Source organism: Monopterus albus, unplaced genomic scaffold (assembly GCF_001952655.1).
Source record: "Monopterus albus unplaced genomic scaffold, M_albus_1.0 scaffold39.1, whole genome shotgun sequence".
Classification (NCBI taxonomy): Eukaryota; Metazoa; Chordata; class Actinopteri; order Synbranchiformes; family Synbranchidae; genus Monopterus; species Monopterus albus.
The window spans coordinates 1,607,564-1,629,140 of record NW_018127919.1 but is presented as its reverse complement, the minus strand read 5'-3'; the positions used below and the strand labels follow the sequence as shown (position 1 = coordinate 1,629,140).

The following is a 21,577-nucleotide window of genomic DNA, read 5'->3' as shown; positions in this document are numbered from 1 at the left end:
CACCAACCCTATCTTTAAGCTTTGGATAAACAGTGAAATGTTTTATTTGTGCTACTTATGTTTGTTTTTTGAAGGTGTCAAAATCCAACAACAAACCGAAAGTAGCCCACAGACGGGTGACAAATGAAAGGAAAAACCAACATCAACAGTCTTAGTAAGGTGTTGGGCCACCATGTACCACCAGACTAGCTTCAATGCTCCTCGGCATCGAGCCTTTACTGGAGGGATGAACACCATTGTTCCAAAAGATATTACCTCATTTAATGTTTTGATGATACTGGTGGAGAGCACTGTCTAACAGAGTCCAAAATCTCTAATAGGTGTACAACAGATTTGAGATCTGGTGACTGTGAAGGCTACAGCATGTTATTCACATCATGTTTATACTCATCAAAACCATTCAGTGACCCCTCAAGCCCTGTGGATGGGGACATTGCCATGCTGAAAAAGACCACTCATTTATCCAGGTTTTTGCTTTACTTTGTCACACATTTATGTATTTTTGGACACTTGAGTTGAGTACTCCAGTGAATAGCCTCCTTATGCCTCTGTTCTGAGCACTATACTCCTGATGTCATTAAAATGCAAGTGCACAAATTTGTTAATAAGCCATTCCTACACTAATAATCTGTTAAAATCAGTGAAGCTTATGGATATGCACATACTGTCTGCAGCAGCACCTTGGGTGTAAATAAAAGACAAATGTATCGTAGATTTTCAATGAAGCCACTTGTCACATGCTGTATGTTCCTAACATCCCTTTGTGGCCACACAGTGTAACTTACAGACTACTTAAAAAGGAATGTAACACAACACTTATATGCATTAAATCATCTTACATGTTAACTACATCTACTGCACTGTGAAGCTAACCATAAACACACATTCATGTTAGTTTTAATTCTGGAAGTTTAAAGTTGAGAACCACTGTTGATAACATTGAATTTTAGTTTTGGAAGTTCTAACAATCACGTTTTAAATACACACATGCATTTGCAACCTTTTAAGAGTCCAAATGAATTGTCATCCTAAGCATGGCTTAGGACTGGCTGTTGATTGACTATTCATAAGCATAAGGACTAACATTTTTATTATTTAAGCTATGGGTTTACATAAGAGTAACATAAGAGTGCAACAGTCAGAGTAATGTCCATAGTACAAGCAGACAGTTTCCTTATATGAGACGCAAACCACGCTGGTTTCCTGCCCTTATAAACGGTGCACTGTCCCTTTAACTAAAGGGGTCGCGTTGTTGGAGTTTTTAACATTTTACAGGCTGGACCTCCGCTCACTCAGGATCCATTCACAAATAAGACATCGCGTAGGAAGCTCGCATCGTCGCATCTGATTTTTCATTCAGCGAACCGGATGCGAGGGGCGAACAGGAACCAGACATGATCACCTCTGTCGGGAACTGTGAATCGGGGGCACGGCTGAGAGAGCAGAAGTGACTTCCCATGGCTGACCCCCTTGCCGATGGTTTTGACTTAATGTACGAGCCGTCAGGAGGCAGCTTGATCCAGCTCAGAACGTTTTTAAGCCTCAAAAAATGCTCGCCTTCTCGTAGAGTTTGGTGTTTTCTGTGCGCTTCCGCTTAACACAAGTCTTCCTGGCTTGAATAGTCTGCTGCTTTCATACTTCTTTCCATTACATTGTTATAAGTAAATGAACATACACCAGAGGAGCCGAGGACCTGACATACCGATGGAGCAGTGAGTTATGGCAGCCAAAGAGGACCTGTATGCCAAAGTGACCCCGCGGAGGCAGCGCCAGAACCGGCTAGGCACCGTCAAACACGGGTCTGCTCTGGATGTGCTGCTCTCCATGGGCTTCCCAAGGACCAGGGCGTGAGTACACAGCTGTGCTGTCCCAAGACGTGCACACTCATACACTGTGCTGGGAAGTAGCCAAGTACATTTACTCAAGTACTGTTCTTAAGTACGGTTTTGAGGTATCTGCACTTTACTTCACTACATTTTAGAGGCAAATATTGCACTTTTTACTTTACTAACATTACATTTATTTTGTACCTTCAGTTACTTTTCAGAACCAGATTAATACAAAAAATACTGTATAATTATAATACTTCATTGATCTATACCCAGCAGTCATTAAATTAAATGCATATAGGCCAGTTAAAACCAGCCCCCCCCCCACCAGCTGCAACATTAAATGTGATAAACAAAATTGTGCATCAGTAACAATAATACAATAGTTTGAATGTAAAATGTGCCATAATGAGTATTCTTACTTGTAATACTTGAAGTATATTTTGATGCTAATATTTTTGTACTTTTACTTAAGTAACATTGTGAATGTAGGACTTTTACTTGTAAGTGAGTATTGTTACACTGTTGTGTTGCTACTTAAGTAAAACATCTGAGTACATTCTTCCACCACTGCTCACACACTGTCATAACTAATCAGGATTTCCGGCAGCATACGCTAAATTCACACTCATTGCCAAAGTTTCTTTTATCTGTCTGTTTCAGTAACAACATGGGCAGCTGATCTCAAGCATCTCAGCAGCTCAAAGGAGACGGTTAATTTCTGCTCTGCTGTGCATGCTATAGACAGTTTATGAGGTCATGTCAAAGGACCCCTTTTAAAGTGTAGTTTGGTCTTGAATCCACAGCCATATTGCATGTAGTTTGTTTTTGTGCCATTGTCTAGAAATGAAATTAAATGAATGTTAGTTTGTATGCTGTGAACATTTAGCTGTTACATGGGCCAGTTTTCTTATGTAACACTAAATTGGTGGATGAAGATCCTTAATTCTAACAAAGCTGTGTCCTCCTTATGCATCCAGAATAGCCCCTATCAGTGATGTATTATTGAACATCATTCTGAGCTAATTTTGTCTGCTTTTTATAGTTGTATTGTTAAACCTACAGTATAGCATATGTAATATATTTTTAAAATGTTAATCTTGCAGTGTTACTAGTAACAGTGACTGTTAGTAAAGGCAGCGTAGGTGGAAAACTCCCAAATTGTCCTCTGGAAGTACTCAAACCAAACACAAGTACTTGAAATGTGTATGTACAGTACTTGTTTGTGCACTAGGGCTGCAACTAACCGCTATTTTTGTTACAATTTAACCTGCTGATTATTTTTACAATTAGACATTTGGCCCAGGAAATGTCAGAAAACAGTGAAAAATGCATGCTTCAATTTCCAAAAGTGGCACCTCCAAATGCCTTTGTCTGACCAACAGTCCAAAATGAGAACGTATTCAGCTACCTTCCTAGCTTAAAGAAATATTTAATAACCAAAATAGTTTTAAGGTCATTTTATGTGAATCAGCTAATCAGTTAACTAATTCGTTCTAACGTGTATTTGGTGTTCGCTTTTGTCTAAGTAAGCTCCCCGGTTTTCACTGAAAACCCGATCTTTTCACCATACCTGTGTGCTCTTAGCTCTTTCCTCTTGTTTATCCTATAGTTGAGAAGTTGCCAGGAAACAAGCAGTATTGTGGATGATGCTGCTGCATTAAAATAATAACAATGTGTCGATGCCATTGTCTCACTATACCTACAGTACTGTTCCAGGGCTTAAACATAACGTCTCAATTTAACAGTTAGTTATTGAATTATTTCTTTGTTTAAACCAGATATCATTATAAAAAAGGTTAGATACAGAAGTGCTACACTGTGAGTGAATGGGTGAGTAACTTCATGGACATGACAATGTAAATAGTGCCTTATCTTTTGAGTCAAAACACTGTAGTAATGAGTTATTTTATAACACCAGCTTGAAACCTTTTATACCTGATAAGCCTTTGATAAGGTTTGTGTCTCCATAGATACTGAATCAAGATCAAATTTTCATTTAAGTTCTGCATGGCTCAGTTTTTACATCTCAGCCTCTTCACTGCACACGCTCTATCTAATCACATAATCTATAATCATAATGGCCCTTTTTATTGTTTGTGTTGTCAGTGATTGCCACAGTATATATTAAGCCTGATAATTTGAACAGCCTCATCTCACACAAAAGCCTTTCCGTATGTGCAGCAGGCTTCAAGATTGTGTCCCACGTAATAGAAGAGCTCTGAAAAAGTTCATGTTTGTCAGCAGCGGCAGTAATCTCAGAGCACTGTGATTAGCTTCCAGGTCTTTTACTTGTTTTAGTATTTGAGTTGTAGGATATAAAACTGTCTCCCCATGTAAAACAAGGGGCTAAAATTTAACAGCGAGGTTTGACAGTTTTCTGAGTGTCCAAAAGTGTCGAACAGGCACTTTTCTTTTAACCAGACAGATACAGTATCTCCAAAATTAAGCCTTTGTATCCTCTGCAGAACTGGCAAAGGTCATCCAGGCTTTCATCAGACTGCAGCTCTTTCTTCCTGCCTAATGAACTACTACAGACAAAATGAGTGACTGGCTTTGGTTATGTTTGCAGACTCACATCTATTATGGATGATAGACTAATACAAGTCAATTTAGGCGAAGCTATAAAATTATAATGTGGTAGAATCATTTTGCATCATTACCTTCAAGCCTGTCTGGTCTGAGTTAGAACACAGATAGCTATGTAATATAACATTTATACCTACGAATGGACCCAACACAGGTGAGGGTGCATGATGTTTATAGACATCACCCTGAGTGTTTTACTTTGTTACCTTAGTTGGTGTGAATGCTTTCTGAGTTTATTGCACAGTAGTTAGTCCAGTTGTGCAGCCCAGTCTCACATGAAGATAGTTACGTTGGTCCACCGAGTAAAATGTAGTAATGTCACAATAACGACTGTAAAATTGTGACATCCAGTGTTTGTTTTTTTTAACATTGCAGCCATGTGTTCTTATTCGTGTTCTTTGTCTTGGTGCTTTATGGCAGTTGGCAAACAACAAACTATTCAAAGTCAGTTTTGCTAAACAGTTACAATACTCCAACGCTTTTGACTTGTCACTTTTGGGCTGTGATCATCAACATCTCTGCCTGTGCAGACTGTCACATTTTACTCTTAAGATACCCAGACACACTGCAGGAAGATATCAAAATCAGGCCTCTCCCTAGATGTTGGTGGGTGAGGATGAAGGAAATTCAGTTATCATTCATAACATGAGGGAACAAGGGCTTCATTGTGCTTGAGGGTCCTTTTTCAGTCAATGGGGAGCATGCACACACACACACACACACACTGAAGCAGCCTCACTATTTTAATTGGGGGGGATTTTCTGCTGATTCATTCAGGAATCGACTGTAATCAGATAGGAGCTGGACGGACATGGACTTTGTCTTTGTGCTGATTGTATCCGATGGTAAGAAGCAGATTTGGAAACTGATCCGGCTGAGAATGCGAGAAAGACACAAAGTTTCATCATCTTATCGCTCTCGTTTGCAGCTCTTCACTTTGAAGCAGTCTTTCACTATGGTTTTGGTAGCGGTAGAGTGCAGGGATGGGACAAATGCAGAGTTAGATCAGTTTTGGTTGGCTTCTTATAACATTTAATAGGGCGGAGGGCAGTTAACAGCTTATGAAAGGAAAGTAGCAACTAGATTCTGATGAAAGAAGTATCATGTCATTTGTTATTCAATACTTATTGCATTTTGAGTGTCCCTGGAAACTCAACTTCCTCCCTGCGTCATGACCTGGTCTAACCAGTGCTGTAGCCAGGAGTTTAGAAACACCTAGTCCATGAGTCAGTGTCCCCACCAACACCCACAGCCCAAGTCCAAACAGAAAGTCTTTTCTGTAAGTTTTATTTACAGTTTAATAGAAAAAAAAAGATTGAGTAATTAATTGAGAGATGATTCGATAATAGCAGTAATTGCTAGTTGTAGTTTAATGTATCCTCTTAAAAACGCAAACTAAACAAAATATAACTAAAGTAACAATTTTATCAGTTATCTCTCAGTTTTCTGTAAAATTAGTACCAAATGACATGGTGCCTTCCAATAAGCATCCCGGGAAGTTATTTGGGAATTAAAGACTTCTAGAGTAAAGCATTGTTTATCTTTTGTTTCGGTTTGTTTGCAACCATATCTATTTACTGACTCATAATCTTTTTCCTTCAGACTATGAGTCATACATTCTCTGATGTTTCTTGAAGAATACTCATGTCGTGCTTCCTTGTATCATTGTGATGATGCTTAAATATTTACTTTTTGTTGTACATTACCTTTCTGAATAATTCCCATTCTGTCCTTTTCTGCTGCATAATAAGAGGAAAGCCCCTAAACAGTTCTTGTTTCCTTGTGTGAAGTATATCAGTACTGGCCCATAGAGGACACACACAGTGATGTGTGTGCAGTTTAAATGTCAGGTTTGTGGCCAGAGTAACTGGGCATACTTGAATCACACATTTGAAACTTGGAAACAACATGGATCACCCTGTGCTGGTTGACTGATCACTTTTAAGGAAGCAGATGGCAGAAATTAACCACCAGATTTTAGACAAATGAGCTGCGAAGAGGTTATAAGAATTACGAGAACCTAAATTGCACTAAAATAAGCAGACTGCGTGTCTGCGGCTGTTTTGTGTCAGCCATGCTTGCAGGACACACCTACCCCAGAGCACCTGCGTAAATAAAACCTGGCTGAATTATAAAAACATTTGAATCTGATGCATGACGCAGATTTGTGTGTTACCAGTTTTGTTTAGTGAGGAATAATGTGGCATTTGTGAGCAAGGGAAACAGGAAGTTAATAACCAAAATGTACCAGAACAACAAATGCAGTGACAGACAAGGAACCTTAAAGATTTTAAAGTCTTTTTTTTCTAACAAAACAAAAACAGATACATTAAACCAAAAGAAAAGTTTCTCATAAGTGTCCTGTGATACTGTAGACCAGTCACAGATGTTCTCACAGTGACGCTGCTACATGGAAAATTCAGCTCTCATACTTTGGTGAAGGAACCTGTGCCAGATTTGGAGCCTGAAGCGCATCTGGTGCCTTATTATTTTCCAGCAATCCTGCTTTTTTTTTTTTTTAAAGAATATGAAAGCTTGTTTTTATAACAAGATTATGGCCCCTACTTGTACCTGCAGTCATTGCCAGTTGATTTGTATATTTTTTTGTAGAGTGGTGGCACAGAGAAGTGACTTATCCTGGAGTGGCATTTGAAGTGTTAAAAACAGTCAACAGTTAATGGGGGAAGCATGCAGACACATGAGTGATGTTTGACTGATTAGTACAGGTAAAAGGAGTCCATCACAATGTCCCATCTAAAACCACAATTAATGATTATTTTCAATTATTTGATTAACCTTTAAATCTATACAATGTCAATAAATAGTAGAAATGCCCATTACAGTTTCCAGGTAACCTAGGGGACACCTTAAAATTGATTGTCTTGTCCAACCGACAGTTCAACAGTGGCATTAAATGGAGAAAAGCAGTCAATCCCCACATTTCAGAAGCTGCATCAAGCAAATGTTTGGCAGATTAAAATTTCAAGTAATGGATTAACTGACAAATCATTTCAGCTCTAGACTGACCCTGTGTTGACGTCCTGTGGGACAGACTCAGCATAACGACACTGGACAACACAACCATGTGTGCAAAGCTTCACTGGCTAAAGCAATGACATTTCAGCTGCAACTGTCATTGTGGATTTTTTTTATTGAGACATTTTTAGAAAACTAAAAGCACAGTATGTTGCACACTGACTCTGTTGTTCACTGTGGAATAAAGTGTGACAAAATCTGAAGAGTAGCTTTAGTTTTGTATTTAGGGTGCTCATTTAATAATATGAAATTGTCTTTATACCTTTGTGTGTTTTTATTGGATGGGTTCCATTGTGCTTCTTGAATCAAGGCACCGAAGCCACTGTGGTTATTGAGCTGTAACACCTCTAGCTGAGATGACACCATAAACAGCAAGTTCAAACTTTTTTCACCCTGTCGCTCTGTGAAGCCTTTTGTGTGTTAAAGAGGAAATCGGTGTGCAGGCTGACTGTATGTTCTCCTACGCACAGTAGTTTCATAAGTCCTAACCATAGAATCTACTGTACATATTAAATCTTATTGTTATCTAACATGCGGACAGGCATTCTGAGAAACCACTGTAGCTTTCCGTATGTGAGGGGCTCCACATAACACTGGAAGTTACAATGCATAAAGTATGCATACATGTGACATTTTGGTGCGTGCGCATGCAGCTTTTAAGAACAAACTCAGAGCTTGCATTCAAGTCGACCGAGAGGAAGTTGCCCATTTCCGGAAGTGGCTTGTGACCTTTACTGAGCTCTGTGTTGTCGAGACGGTGGTTTGAGGGCGTCTTAAGCAGAGCATTTACATGCCTCTTGCAGATAGGAATACGTTTGGTATGCTGATTAAGTATGAAAGCTTACACACTTTATGCTGGAGATTTGCACTTTTTAGACAGATCACTTTTCATTCAATGTGTGTGACCTAGAAATCAAATTCCCGGGTTTAAGTAAAATGAGAGGGTCTTGATTTGGGTGCGTAAGTCATCAGCATGCCTAGTGACAACTGTGGTTGTAACTCATGACCTTAGGGTGGTTGGGTTTGTCTGATATGTTTGAGGAGTGCTTTGCATCATAATTGTGGTGCTGTGCCTCAAACATTTGCTTTGCGCACACTGATTTGTTTTGCTGATGTCGGGCAAATCTAAAAATAACGCTCATGTTAAAACATTGTGCTTCACTTTAAGTTTGTCATTTGTCCGAACTGATTTACTTGATGGACACAAAAACCCAATGAAGAACATTTACGTCCTTTACTCGCAAAAAGGCGCACATAGTTTATTTCCTGGTGTCATTCTCTGGCTTGCTCTGTCTGATCTCGTGTACTTCTCATCTCTGTTTAGAAATGAAGTGAGAGGAAAAGAAGCAGTTCCAGACACGGGCTGTACACAGCTGGCTTTATTACAGATGTTCTAGTGAAATGTCAAATCAAATTTTATTTGTATAGCGCCAAATCACAACAAAAGTCATCTCAGGACACTTTACAAAGTAAGGTCTAGACCTTACTGTTATCAATATTATTACATAGGGAAAACCCAACAAATCCCCCTTGAGCAAGCACTTGGCGACAGTGGGGAGGAAAAACTCCCGTTAACGGAAGAAACCTCCGACAGACCCCGGCTCTTGGTGCGCGGCCTTCTGCCTCGACCGGTTGGGGTGAGTGGATAGAGGGGAGACACAAGAAGAAAAGCAACAAGACACAACAATCAAACACTGGTCAGGTCGATGTGACTGGTGACTGCTCGTCAGAGACATAGAGCTCCAGGGCCAGGGCAACCTGCAGAAAGGTACAGGGAGAGAGAGAGGACACACTACGGGAGAGAGGAGACACAAAGTTAGTAATGTGTAATGGTGGCATATAGAAGCATAGGGAGAGGGGAGGGGAGGGGAGGGGAGGGGAGGAGAGGAGGAGGGGAGGGGAGGGGAAAGAAACTCAGAGCATCATGGGGCCCCCCAGCAGCCTAGGCCTATAGCAGCATAACTAAGGGAAGGCTCAGGGTCACCTGATCCAGCCCTAACTATAAGCTTTATCAAAAAGGAACGTCTTAAGTCTAATCTTAAAGGTAGAGAGGGTGTCCGCCTCCCGAACTGAGACTGGGAGTTGGTTCCATAGGAGAGGAGCTTGATAGCTAAAGGCTCTGCCGCCCATTCTGCTTCTGTGTACTCTAGGAACCACAAGTAAACCTGCACTCTGAGAGTGAAGTGCTCTGTTAGGATGATAAGGCTCTACGAGGTCTTTAAGATACGATGGAGCCTTGTCATTAAGGGCTTTGTATGTTAGGAGAAGGATTTTAAATTCTATTCTGAATTTTACAGGGAGCCAGTGGAGAGAAGCTAATATGGGAAAGATATGATCTCTCTTGCTAGTTCCTGTCAGTACTCTGGCTGCAGCATTTTGGATTAACTGGAGGCTTTTTAGGGAATTATTGGGACATCCTGATAGTAAGGAGTTACAGTAGTCCAGCCTGGACTATGCATGGACCAGTGTCGCCTTGTCAGCTTGAAAGAAAAGCTTTGACAATACCACACTAAGACCTGGCCTTGTTCGTGACTTTGCTGACCGTAAAAATATTGTTGTGGCCCCAAAACACTCAAACAGTTACCGCCAGTCACTCATTTTTAGGCCTTTTCCATTGTAGGGACTTACCAACCTGTAACAGAATGTATACCACTCGTTACAAGCTCCGCTTTTGGTTTCCACTGACCTCAGCCTGCTTCGGAGATGAGTTCCTGTAGTAGGGTGATACCAAAAATAGTGCCAGGTACCAGGTACCATCCCCAGCCTTTGACTGATGGGAACAAAAATAAGACAAGTTGATTCGAGTTGAGCCTGTACCAGGAAATGGGGCTTATGTTCACACACCATGCTTATAATCCCAGCAGTTGTACCATGATGATGCTGACATGTAACCAATCATGGGCGACAGCCTTGCAAGCACCCACGCCCTCCCCCTTGAGCACCAGGAGATTGATTTTAGTGCTACCTCCTGAGGGGTACTGAAATGGGTACTGAAATTTAGCATAATTCAAAACATCAAGCCCTTTGTTGTCATTTGTTTTAATTAAGAAGGTAAATGGCTAAATATCTTAAAGCTACAGTTGATCAGATTGTTTTAAAGGTCATATTTGAATTCAGCATCTCAAATCACATATAAATTAGCACATTTCAATTTGGAATCAAAAAACCTTCTTTTAAAAATTGCAGACCAGTGCGTAATACAAACTGAACAGATCTGTTGTAAACCACAATGAAAGTCTGGATTCAAGCTGTCTTTTTCTGATATAATTCACCCATACTGGGTCATCTACTGGGTCATCTGGTGATAAGGTTGATGAAGAGGCCATAATGTCTGGTGTGTGGCTCAGCATGGGCACACCAGTTCTGAGCATAGCTAGCTAGACTGGACACAGGAAATCACATTTCCCCTGCTGACGGAGCTCTCCTTAGGGTGCAGTCTGGTGTTGGGCAGCGTAGTGCTCTCAGCACTGTTAGTGCAATAAGTGGTTAGTGATGTGTGCTCGCCATCAGCTTGTAAACAGGAAATGTTGATTCGCCCTTGGGAGCTTGTAGCTGGGAGTGTTGGGGCATGTGTGGACATCTGTGTGTGTGTGTTAAGGCAGGTTCAAGTTCAGTTCTTGATGCCTGTTGTGTTTGGCTTTAATTTATGATTTCTTTTGATTTCTTGGCTAATATGTGACATTTATGTGGGTAGGTTTGATTTGATTTGATTTATTCTTTCAAGCATGTAAAACAGTTGATATGACAATAACATAGTTTTTTTTATAAAATAACATTGTTTTTAGGAATCTGAAGTGTTCTAACTTATGGGGTACTTAGAAAAAGTTGCAGATTGCTTGATAAAACTCCATAACTTTTCCTAGTAGCTTGGAAGATTTCCAGGTTTAGCGAAAAGGTTCGCTAAAATACACAGTTCTAAGAATGTTTACATGTCTGAAAAGCCCAAAACTCTGCTGTTTAAACAGCAGGCAGCCAGAACGTTTTATCTGTAGTAGGGTTAAATGTCGAAACAGGAACTGAACACATGTGGGTGAAATGAAAGGCTGTTTCCAATATCGCCTGCAGCAGAGTTGCTGGTACAAATAAAGTAAAAGCTCTCATCTTATAATAATGGTCAATGTCTTTTATGCAAGCTTGTTTGAAGCCATACCTAATCCAGAGTGAGTTCTCTCCCATGCACTCTAATCTTTTTATCTTCATCTAACTGTGAACAGGAAGTGCAGTTTATAAATAACTTGCTCAGTTGTTACTAAGAGCAAAGGAGAGGCCTTTGGGTTAGATGCAATCATACAAAAGGACCAAAGAGCAGATGTGATGCACAGGGCTATGGTGAGGGCCATGCTGTCTTTCTGGTCAAAACATGGACCAGCTGGCCCATAAGAGAGAGAGAACGCGCCTTTGAAACCATGCCGTCTGTGCTGGCTCTGCTTGGCGCCACTCCCTCTCCTGTTGCCTGGCCTCGTGACCCGCTCCCTCGGCATCTTCCTGCCGTGCCTCTCCTGTTCTCTGTCTTGCATTCTTTTGCCTAGAGAAATACAAACGAATCAGAACTTTGTAATCTGAATGCATGATTATTTATATTCAGTGAGGAAAAGTAGCAGAACTAAATACACAGGGCCTCACCCAGAAGGGGTCCTCGAGAAGCCTGGAATGAAAAGTTACTCTTTGTTTAAAATATTTTTATAGTATTTACATTGTTAGAACATCGTTATTGTTGGCAGAACACACAGGGTGACAGATTGATTTCAGTGTCTACAGCAGTACTGATGTCGGCCGCCTCCTGGTTTTCTTGATGTTAAATTGAATATACTTGAGTTTGGATTGTGGGTCAGACAAAAGAAGCAAATTATCGGTGTCACTTTGGGGTTTGAGAAATAGGTATGATTGGTATTTTCTCTATTTTCTGACATTTAACCACCACATTATACATGGGTTAACTGGGAAAATATTCAACAGAGCACTGAACAATGTAAAAATGATTTTTAGTTGCAGTATTGTCTTCAGTGTCGGAAACAGAGAGTGGTCCAGCAGCAGGTCTGTCACTAGAATCACAAGTGAAAGTGTCAAACTGTAAAAGTGTTGAGAAGGGATGACATGTTTCAGGGTTTCAGACAGTGCAGAATGAAACACATGCAAGACCACAGATATTCTGATCAGGTTTAAATATTGTATGAAGAGGCTTTTTATCATCTGGAATAGCCATTATTTTCATGCGCTTAGCTGTATTCACTCATTTGTACATGCGAGAACACTTGAGAACAGGTTGTAGAAGCAGAGAAGGGGCCCGCTGGGGCTGCATTATGCAAAGGGTCCAAATTTTCAAATGAGCATACCTTCAGTGTCAACGCTGTACAAGCCAGATGACGCACACAGTACTTAGTGAAAGAGTGAAAGCACAGTAGGACTTTCTCCTGGTTCATCATGTGTCGACCTGTCTACTTTCTGTGGAGGTTAGCAGGAAGAATATGTTTCCTGTTAGCCAAAATAAACTCTGTTGACTTATCAAAATTTTATAGCTGTGTGCTGAATTAATGGAACAAGTAGTGAGAAACAACACAGAACTCCTTACAGTCGGTATACTGTAGCCATCGTTATCCTTCATCATGGATTTCAGAGTTGGCCACATTGTTGTTGTTTCATTTTGTAATCTTACAACCATGCTGTATCTCCTGCTGTATTAGGAATTATACTGGAAGCAGGGATTTTAGTCTTTTCAGCCACCTAAAGAGATTAAATTTCATGTCACAAGGATTCAATCTCATAAATACACTGAGATAAGAAAGAAGCAATCTGGTGTTCAAGCCTGGATTGTGTTTTGTGATGTCTCAGTCACATCTACATGTAATCTCATCATGCCTTCTGCGGGAAAATCCCCTTCTTTTCCTCCTCCACACAGCACCACGTGGAATCTTTGAGTAAGGGTAAATGTCATCTAACAGTTGTAGTCCATTTGAATGAATAAGAGACTTGAAGCTGATATTAAGCTTAAGTCTGGCCTGCATATATTTGTGTGCGTGTTTTGTATAGATCTGTGTAAGCCATCTGTTATGATGCTGTTGCTCTGGCGGTCCCACCCTGTTCGGCACTCAGCCCCAGGGCTTGGGGGCGTTTTAGGGCCCTTTCAGTGGGACACGTTTAAAAATAGCTCATTGAATCTGAACACAAGAAGAACACAGTCAGCGCAACACAGGGACGCAACAACACGTCTTTATCGTGCTGTAAATTAAGTTAGACTCTGGCTCTATGATAGCACAGGAAACCACATCCTGCTTGTTCATTTTACTTCAAGCATCAGTTGTAGATTGTTATTTTCTGTTCATTAGAATGATCATTCAGAGCAGGGACAGGCAGTGCTGTCTTTGGGGGACAGCACAGCTACGCTTTTAGATAAAGGCAGCAGTGTGAAGGTTTTGTTTTTGGTTCTCTGATGGCGTGAATGTGACTTTGAGCTGTGCTTTATTTCACATACACAAAGAACTGATAGAGAGGGTGACTGTGGGGCTTGTTAATAAGTTTTAAAGGTTAAATATTGCTGTTACTTTATCTACATGTCCTGTTGTTTAACAGTGAAACTAACCATGTAACCAAGACATCTCAGCTCTCACATTATTCATTAGGGACCAAATTGTTTACACCACGATAAGATATATCAAAAGATGAAACTTGTGACCACAGAGGCAACACATGCCAAGGTGTTCCTGTAATGACTGGGTTATACCACAGAGAAAATTTAAGATGAATAAACCCGAGTTACACCCATAAAGTAGGTTCTGTTATATCCACAGTACACTCAGAATATTAAGTGGACAGTTTGTGCTAAGCATGCCAGACAGTGCGGTCGATAAGCACGTCACTAATGTGTTGATTGACTAAATGAAGGTTGGAGATGGTGTTACACTCACATCAAGATGCTGTGTCAGTCCTCTAAAGCCAAAGAAAGCTCCTCGAATCAGTGAATCCCTTCAGAGGCGGCCTGCAATGCCAGAGGTTTTATAAAAAGACACTAATTAGATTTTGAGCACTTGAGAGCCATCATGTAATCAGCTCTCTCTTGTTTCAGAATGTCTTAAGAAGTTGGAGTCTTTGAAATGACACAGATACATCATGTCCGGGGACATAGATACTGCCTTGTTTCATTTTAATGTGTTTGCATCTGCTGAGCGTGTGAACACACTTTACTGATTATAGATCCAAATTGCTTAATGAATATGAATGAATATGGCCGTTTCCAATAAGTATTGATGTGGTTTCATGAGCCTCTGGTTTGAATAATGAACTCCTGCCGTGAATTATTGTGTGCTCGCTGTCAGTTTACTGCTCCCTTGGGATGTTTGGCCTTTGTTCATTGTCACGTGGAAGTGCAGCAGTCTCCTAATAAACCCGGTCCGGAAGAGAAACTATTGATTTTGCGACTGTGCTTTGATCTCCCTTTCTCTTTCTCTTCGCAGCCTGAAAGCTCTGGTTTCGACAGGAGGCAAAAACGTCCAGGCAGCGTGTGACTGGTGAGAGCAACACATTTCCTCACATACTCTTTTACACTTATCAGTGCACAGCTGGAATGCAAACAGAAACTGGTAAATCAAACATCTACGGACCTAACTCCTTATTGTTGAGTCACTGTGCTGTTACTACAGCAGTACTGCCCCCTGCTGGACATTTTCTCTCCTGCTTTTCTCCGACTTTTCATCACACATCACCTTGTACCTTCTTGGCTGCAGGCTCTTCTCCCATGTGGATGACCCTTTCCTCGATGACCCTCTACCCAGAGAGTATGTGTTATATCTGCGACCCAGCGGACCTCTGCTCCAGCAGCTCTCGCACTTCTGGCAGCAGTCCCGCCTGTCCTGTGGCAAGAATAAGGCACACAACATCTTCCCTCACATCACCCTCTGTCAGTTTTTCATGGTCAGTGTCAGCCTTTTTCTGTGCGTGTGCTTATATTGTCAGTGCTGTTATTAGTCTATGCACCGTACATTTCATCTCATCTTAGTTAAGATCTTCATAATGCAGTGAATAATATAGTATTCATTTGTTGTTAGTTCTCCCAAGTTTAGGAGCCTGTTTCTTTAAGAAAAGAAAGCTTTGCAATCCCAGTATTTGGTTTGCAAGGATTTGTTAACCTAACACTGTCTCTTTATGTCCCTCAAATTCCTTGTCCTTTCAGATTCGGTTAGTTCCAACTTGTGACCCAAGTTCCTGTTTGTTGGTGTGCTTTGTCTGTGTTTGGTATCTGTTGTCATACGTTTTGAACATGCTTCCTGTTACATGATTAAATGTTTTTTTTTTCAGTTTTTGTTTTATTTTTAGTGCCTCTAAGCATGGCAGCTTTGGTCACTCGGTCAGTCCACTGCTGTGATCCAGAATGAAATATCCCAACAAATCTTTGTAAAAGCAGTCATGGTTCCCAGAAGAAGAGTGAAGAGAGAGAAGATGATCCACTGAACTATTTCAACACCAATTTGATGAATTGGCACAAAAATGTGTTCAGATATTTATAGTTTACATTTAATGAATCCTAATAACACTGGGGATCCCTTAACTTTTGGTCTACTGTTATTCTAGTTGTCTCATGGTGGTCGTGACGAGCAGCTATTAATTTAACTACATGTTCATCACTGAGGTTGTAGTTAGTGGCGGTGTTGTATTTTATGTTAGATTTTACAGATGCACCTAATAAAGTGTCCACTGAGTGTTTATGCAGTATAAGTGTGGTATACAAATGTAATTATATGTGTGATATCTAATAATGCTAAGTCTTTTCTCTTGCTGTCTCCACTGTGCTCAGTGTGCTGATGAGAAGGTGGAGGCTCTGACCGACGCTCTCCAGAGCACCGTGACCAAGTGGAAGGGTCGCATACCTGCGCCCCTGCCATTGGAGCTCTACACCTCCTCAACCTTTATTGGCCTCTTTGTGGAGGAGGAGGTGGCGGAGGTGCTGAAGAGTTTCGCCTCAGATTTTGCCAGCGAAGCAGCAGCTAAAGCAGGTTTGAGTGAACTGATTTGTGGACTAACTGCTGAGCAGATGCTGCATTATCAGTGTACAGCTTTGCAGTCATTGTCATGACTATACATATAGAGTATATACTGTACATCTAGTTTAAACATTTCCTCTTCTTTTTCCAGATGTTCATGTCGAGCCCCATAAGAAACAGCTTCATGTCACTTTGGCGTACCACTTCCAAACCAGTCACCTTCCGGTTTTGGAGAAGTTAGCCAGAAACATAGATGTGTCTTTGGGCTGTGACTGGCTGGCTGTGCTCTACTCCCGGGATATTCGGTTTGCAAATCATGAGGTAGATCTGCTTTCTTCAAAATTAGTACCTCCTCTTAACAAGTCTGTTCCCCTTTCTTTATGATAACTGTGCCACTTAGCATTTTTTAACATCAAGTGAAAAAAATCAAGTATAATTCTAATTACCACTGTGTAATGGTTGTAACCATCTACCCCCTGTAGACACTGCAAGTCATGTACCCGTATATGCCTCGGAATGACGATGAGCTTGAGCTGGTGACAGGAGACTTTATCTTCATGTCTCCGGTGGAACAGAGCAGTGCCAGTGAGGGCTGGGTGTATGGCACCTCGCTGGGCACGGGGCTGTCGCGCCTGCTGCCTGAGAACTACGTCAGCCAGGCTGATGAGTCTGACACCTGGGTTGTCCATGGGTTAGTAGTGCAAACTCAGAAATCCATCAGATTCCATGACACATAAGGAGCCATACTGGGATTGGATTTGATTAATTACACATACATGTCAGACAGATTATGACTGCTTGTCCTGTCAAAGCCACCAAGGCCGTCTTTGCAACTACTTCATAAAACTATCACTGGGTGTAACAATTCACAAATCCCTCCAGGCTGCAGTTTTTAGCAGGTCAGCACAAATATAGACAAATAATGGGAGGTTTCTTGGCTGAAAGGAAAGATTAAAGAGAAAGAAAAGAAAAATGAATCATCTTCTTGGCGTGCTTACTGACTGACTGGGCTCCGTCGCCCACATTGCCACACACAGCTGCTTGAACAAGTTATGTTTCACTGTCATAGCGCTTTGTCAGTAGGTGGTGCAAAACTATAGAAATGCCTTCCTCCTTCCATTCATTCTTCTTATTCTGTTGATGTTTTCAAGACTTGTAAAACACACTTTTCATTCACTTAACTGTGCTCCGTTTTTGCTTTTCCTGTTTATCTGCTAGGTCATATGTTATATGCCACTGTATATACTGTCTGTCTGTAGGAGCTGATTGATTCTTTAACTTGAGCCCCCTGTTTGTTTCTTTTTCTGCACTGTAAGCCCTGTGGATAAACTGTATCGCACTTAAAGTGGTCTATGAATAAGCTCTCTGTGTTTGTCTGATCCTCAGGTCTCACTCCATCCACAACTGTGCCTCTCCATCTAACTCTGGCAGCACAGTGGGTGGGTTATTATTTGACGGACAGCTGAATAACACTCTACTTGACACTCTCATGGATCCTTCCAGCCTCACTGGCCTCTGTCCTCCTATGCAGGTACAGTATTCTTGTATTACTTGGCTTGCATAAAAACCGAATGCTGGGGTAAAGAGAACATCATGAACCTCACTGTTGTCTAGCATTAATGTTGTGCTTCCCAACATGAGTGTGTTAATAACAGTCATTACTGTGTAGGCTTCCAGCACAAGCGGAGCTCGAGACTAGCGCTGTTTGCTACGTGGCTTTAAAGTTTCACAATTTAATGCGTCTTTATCTCAGGTGTCAAGGCCAACTGGTCAGTCCTCCCTGTCTAAGATGAGACTTTTTGTGTGTCGCCATGGGGAGAGGATGGATGTTGTGTTTGGGAAAAACTGGACCACTCAGTGTTTTGACTCCAAAGGTTAGCATGAAGGGGAGACTATAAATGACCCATTTTCATACTGTGGGCTTACATAAAGCACTTTTGTCTTTAGTGTTTCCTGCTTCTGTAAGGTTCTCATTGGTCTTTTCATAGGCCGATACGTTCGCTCTAACCTCAACATGCCATCCAGCCTGCCAGCTAGAAGTGGAGGTCACCGGGACTATGATAAAGATTGTCCAATTACTGTGTTTGGCTCCACCCAGGCTCGTCTTGTAGGTATGTGTCAAAGATGTCAGTAGAGACTGTGTTTCCCAACATAATATATTTTACTGTATAGAACAATGAAATTGCCTGACAATAGAATGGCTCTGTGTGTTTATATGCCCCATCTTAGGCGAAGCCCTGTTGGAAAGTTTTGCAACAATAGACTTCGTTTACTGCTCTCCTTCTCTTCGCTGCATCCAGACTGCTCAGCACATTCTGCAAGGTAGGATGTCATCTTCGTTGCCTCGTCAATACTGTGACCAATCACAGACAAGTTAAGTGCACAATATGTAGATTTAAATAGTTACTCCTGCCTGATAATGTTGCATTTTTGGTATTGGTTTTTAGATCTGAAACTTTCAGTTTGGCTCACATTTCAACTGGATTTCTCTTGTTATTTAAAGCTTTAAGACATTACAACAAAATGTCTGTGGCACCTAGAGACATTAGGAGGTTAAATTTCTTTTTGATTTTCTTTGTCAAGTCCTTTAAACTTCCAAGGCTGCTCACTGAGTTGTGGTGCATGGGGCCAACACAATTACTCTTATTGCTTTTATTGCACATCTAACATTTCATGTAAAAATGTATTTATAGGTTTTCTATAAAAGATGAAACAGAGCAAGCAAAAATAGCATGACAGAGTACATGTACAGTAGCTTCCTCTCTGACAGCTTTCTGTGATTCATTCTGTGTCAGGTCTCCAGCAGGATGGAAAGACAAAAATCCGCGTGGAGCCTGGATTGTTTGAGTGGACCAAGTGGGTTTCAGGCACGTGTTTGCCCACCTGGATCCCCCCAGCTGAGCTTGCTGCTGCTAACCTGAGTGTAGACACAACATACAGGTACACAGCAACACTACAGAATCTACCTGCTTTTATCTCCCGCAGTTTACTCTAAGCTTCTCTACCTATTGTTTTATCCCTAGACCTCATATTCCCATAAGTAAGCTGGCGGTGTCAGAGTCTTATGACACCTACATCAGCAGGAGCTTCCAGGTGACCCGAGAGATCCTGGCTGAGTGCAACAACTTGGGTAAAGTGAAACATGTATCCAGGCTTTCCAATTAAAATCCAGCTTTCTTAATTACCAAAAAATGACTGGCTACAATGGCTACTCTGTTTTCCAGATGATTACATTTATGCTTCTTATTAACAGTTTGAAATATAATCTCTGGTGGCTACTGTACACTGAGCATAAGTCAATAAAATCAAAACTAAACATACACGGTGCTGTTTTTCTCGACCTACACTAAGAAAATATATGTGATTCTACCCCTCATACCAGAAAACCTTGAATAGGGTGACACAGTTATATAGAAAATGTTGTTTTAATTAAGCTCTTGTCTTAATAATCTTCTGAATCAAAATGTTTTAATTTGGATGTTGACCCAGTGTTTGTATGCTGTAAATGTGTCAAAAAACCAGAACACTTCAAGCTGCGTATTATCAACTACACTGTCCAAAAACAGCACGGTAAGCTAATGGTAGCTCTGGAATGTGGTTTTCTGTCTACCTCCTTCACACAGGAAACACGGTCCTGATTGTGGCCCATGCTTCCTCCCTGGAGGCCTGCACTCGCCAGATACAAGGTCTCAGGCCCCAAAACTCCAAGGACTTTGTCCAAGTTGTCCGAAAGGTCAATTTGTTGCTTTAGTTAGTTTGGTTTTAAGTTACATTTCTATCCTCTCCTGTCCTCATCTCTTTTTGTCTGTGCTAACATGCACATCTGTCTCCTCTGTGCAGATTCCTTACTTGGGTTTCTGTGCTTGTGAAGAACTGGGAGAGACCGGGGTGTGGCAGCTGGTTGACCCACCCATCTTGCCTCTGACACATGGACCTAATCACAGCTTCAACTGGAGGGAAATGCTAATGCAAGACTGAAGGATGTGCTGTTCGACTCTCTTATCCTTTGTTGGCCCCAAACAGCTGAAAAAATATTTATTTTTAATCCACACACTGCTATAAATGTCTCCTGTAAAAGACATCTCGCAATAAATAAATAAAAATTCATTGACGCAAATGTATTCAGACACACTGCTCAGGAATGCGAATACACAGTCTGGGTGGAGATCACAGCAAAACTGAGCTATAGATTGGGTGCCAGTTTGTCGCTTTTCCCTCAGCATTCCACTTTCTAGTCTCAAATGTGGAGGCACTAAGGAGAAAGCTGGGTACTTCTTGATGATGAATGAGGTTTTATGCCATGTGAAAGTGTGTCAGTAAGCTCTGTCTACGGCTCCTCCTCAGACAGGGCAGTGAAGAATGTGTTCTGCTGCCTTCTCACACACTGTGACAAGAGTTAGATGAGAAAGACTCGTATCACAGAATTATTTTTGTCAGAAATTATTTAACTTGTAGCTTTGACCCTCCTTAAAAAGCACAAAAGAAATGTTGACAATCAGACAGAGGAGAACTGATCTTCATTGTTTCTGGTGCTGAGGTGGGTGGTTTATTATACCTGTTTTATTCCTGTAAATGTCATATCATAAAGCGATTCTTCCAGGTCTTGTGCCCACATGAATCATTTAATCTTCCTGTAAGGCCATGGTCCACAGTTATTACATGGAGGCAGTGCAATTTTGATTATCACCGAAGGAACAACCAAGGAAACATCCATCCATCCATTATCTATACTGCTCATCCTGAACAGGGTCATGGGGGGGCTGGAGCCAATCCCAGCTCACATTGGGCGAGAGGAGGGGTCGACAGTCTGTCACAGGGCTGACCAAGTTAATATGATGAAAGAGTGAAATTAATAGAATGAAATATTGACTGTTGTTGATTTTGTCTGGGACTTAAATGTTTGCTTTTTTATCATGAGCCTCACACTCTGTAAGCCTGATAGCCACAATGCTTTTCACCTGGTGCATTTAATTTTTTATTTTATTTTTTTAAATATTTGTTTTGTTAATGTCAAATGATTTAAGCCCTTAACTGCCTATGCCAATTATTTGTTGTATGACTCAGAAAATCTATTGATTCTCTCAAAACTTAATAAAGTAAGATTGTGGTCTAAAACTATGAGCCTGTACCATGTATAGTGGGAAGAAGAAT

The 21,577-nt window shown here is 41.0% G+C and overlaps 1 protein-coding gene across 1 annotated transcript; it reads left to right on the top strand.

Moving 5' to 3' along the window:
- The first annotated feature begins 1,267 nt into the window (after positions 1-1,267).
- On the top strand, positions 1,268-21,486 carry ubash3ba (ubiquitin associated and SH3 domain containing Ba). Its single transcript, XM_020599068.1, has 14 exons — positions 1,268-1,847; positions 14,903-14,956; positions 15,173-15,359; positions 16,240-16,438; positions 16,578-16,747; positions 16,909-17,117; positions 17,813-17,957; positions 18,180-18,300; positions 18,415-18,537; positions 18,656-18,748; positions 19,222-19,366; positions 19,450-19,556; positions 20,050-20,159; positions 20,267-21,486. Exons 1-14 carry the CDS (start codon positions 1,720-1,722, stop codon positions 20,402-20,404), a joined length of 1,929 nt encoding a protein of 642 aa, XP_020454724.1. The 5' UTR covers positions 1,268-1,719; the 3' UTR covers positions 20,405-21,486.
- The last annotated feature ends 91 nt before the right edge of the window (positions 21,487-21,577 follow it).

What these genes read in the sequence shown, in the direction of transcription:
- ubash3ba (XM_020599068.1), top strand. Translation starts at nt 1,720, where the DNA reads ATGGCAGCCAAAGAGGACCTGTATGCCAAAGTGACCCCGCGGAGGCAG. An exon ending in CCCTCTGTCAGTTTTTCATG is followed by an intron (nt 15,360 to 16,239) that starts GTCAGTGTCAGC and finishes CACTGTGCTCAG; the next exon opens with TGTGCTGATGAGAAGGTGGA. An exon ending in TTCGGTTTGCAAATCATGAG is followed by an intron (nt 16,748 to 16,908) that starts GTAGATCTGCTT and finishes TACCCCCTGTAG; the next exon opens with ACACTGCAAGTCATGTACCC.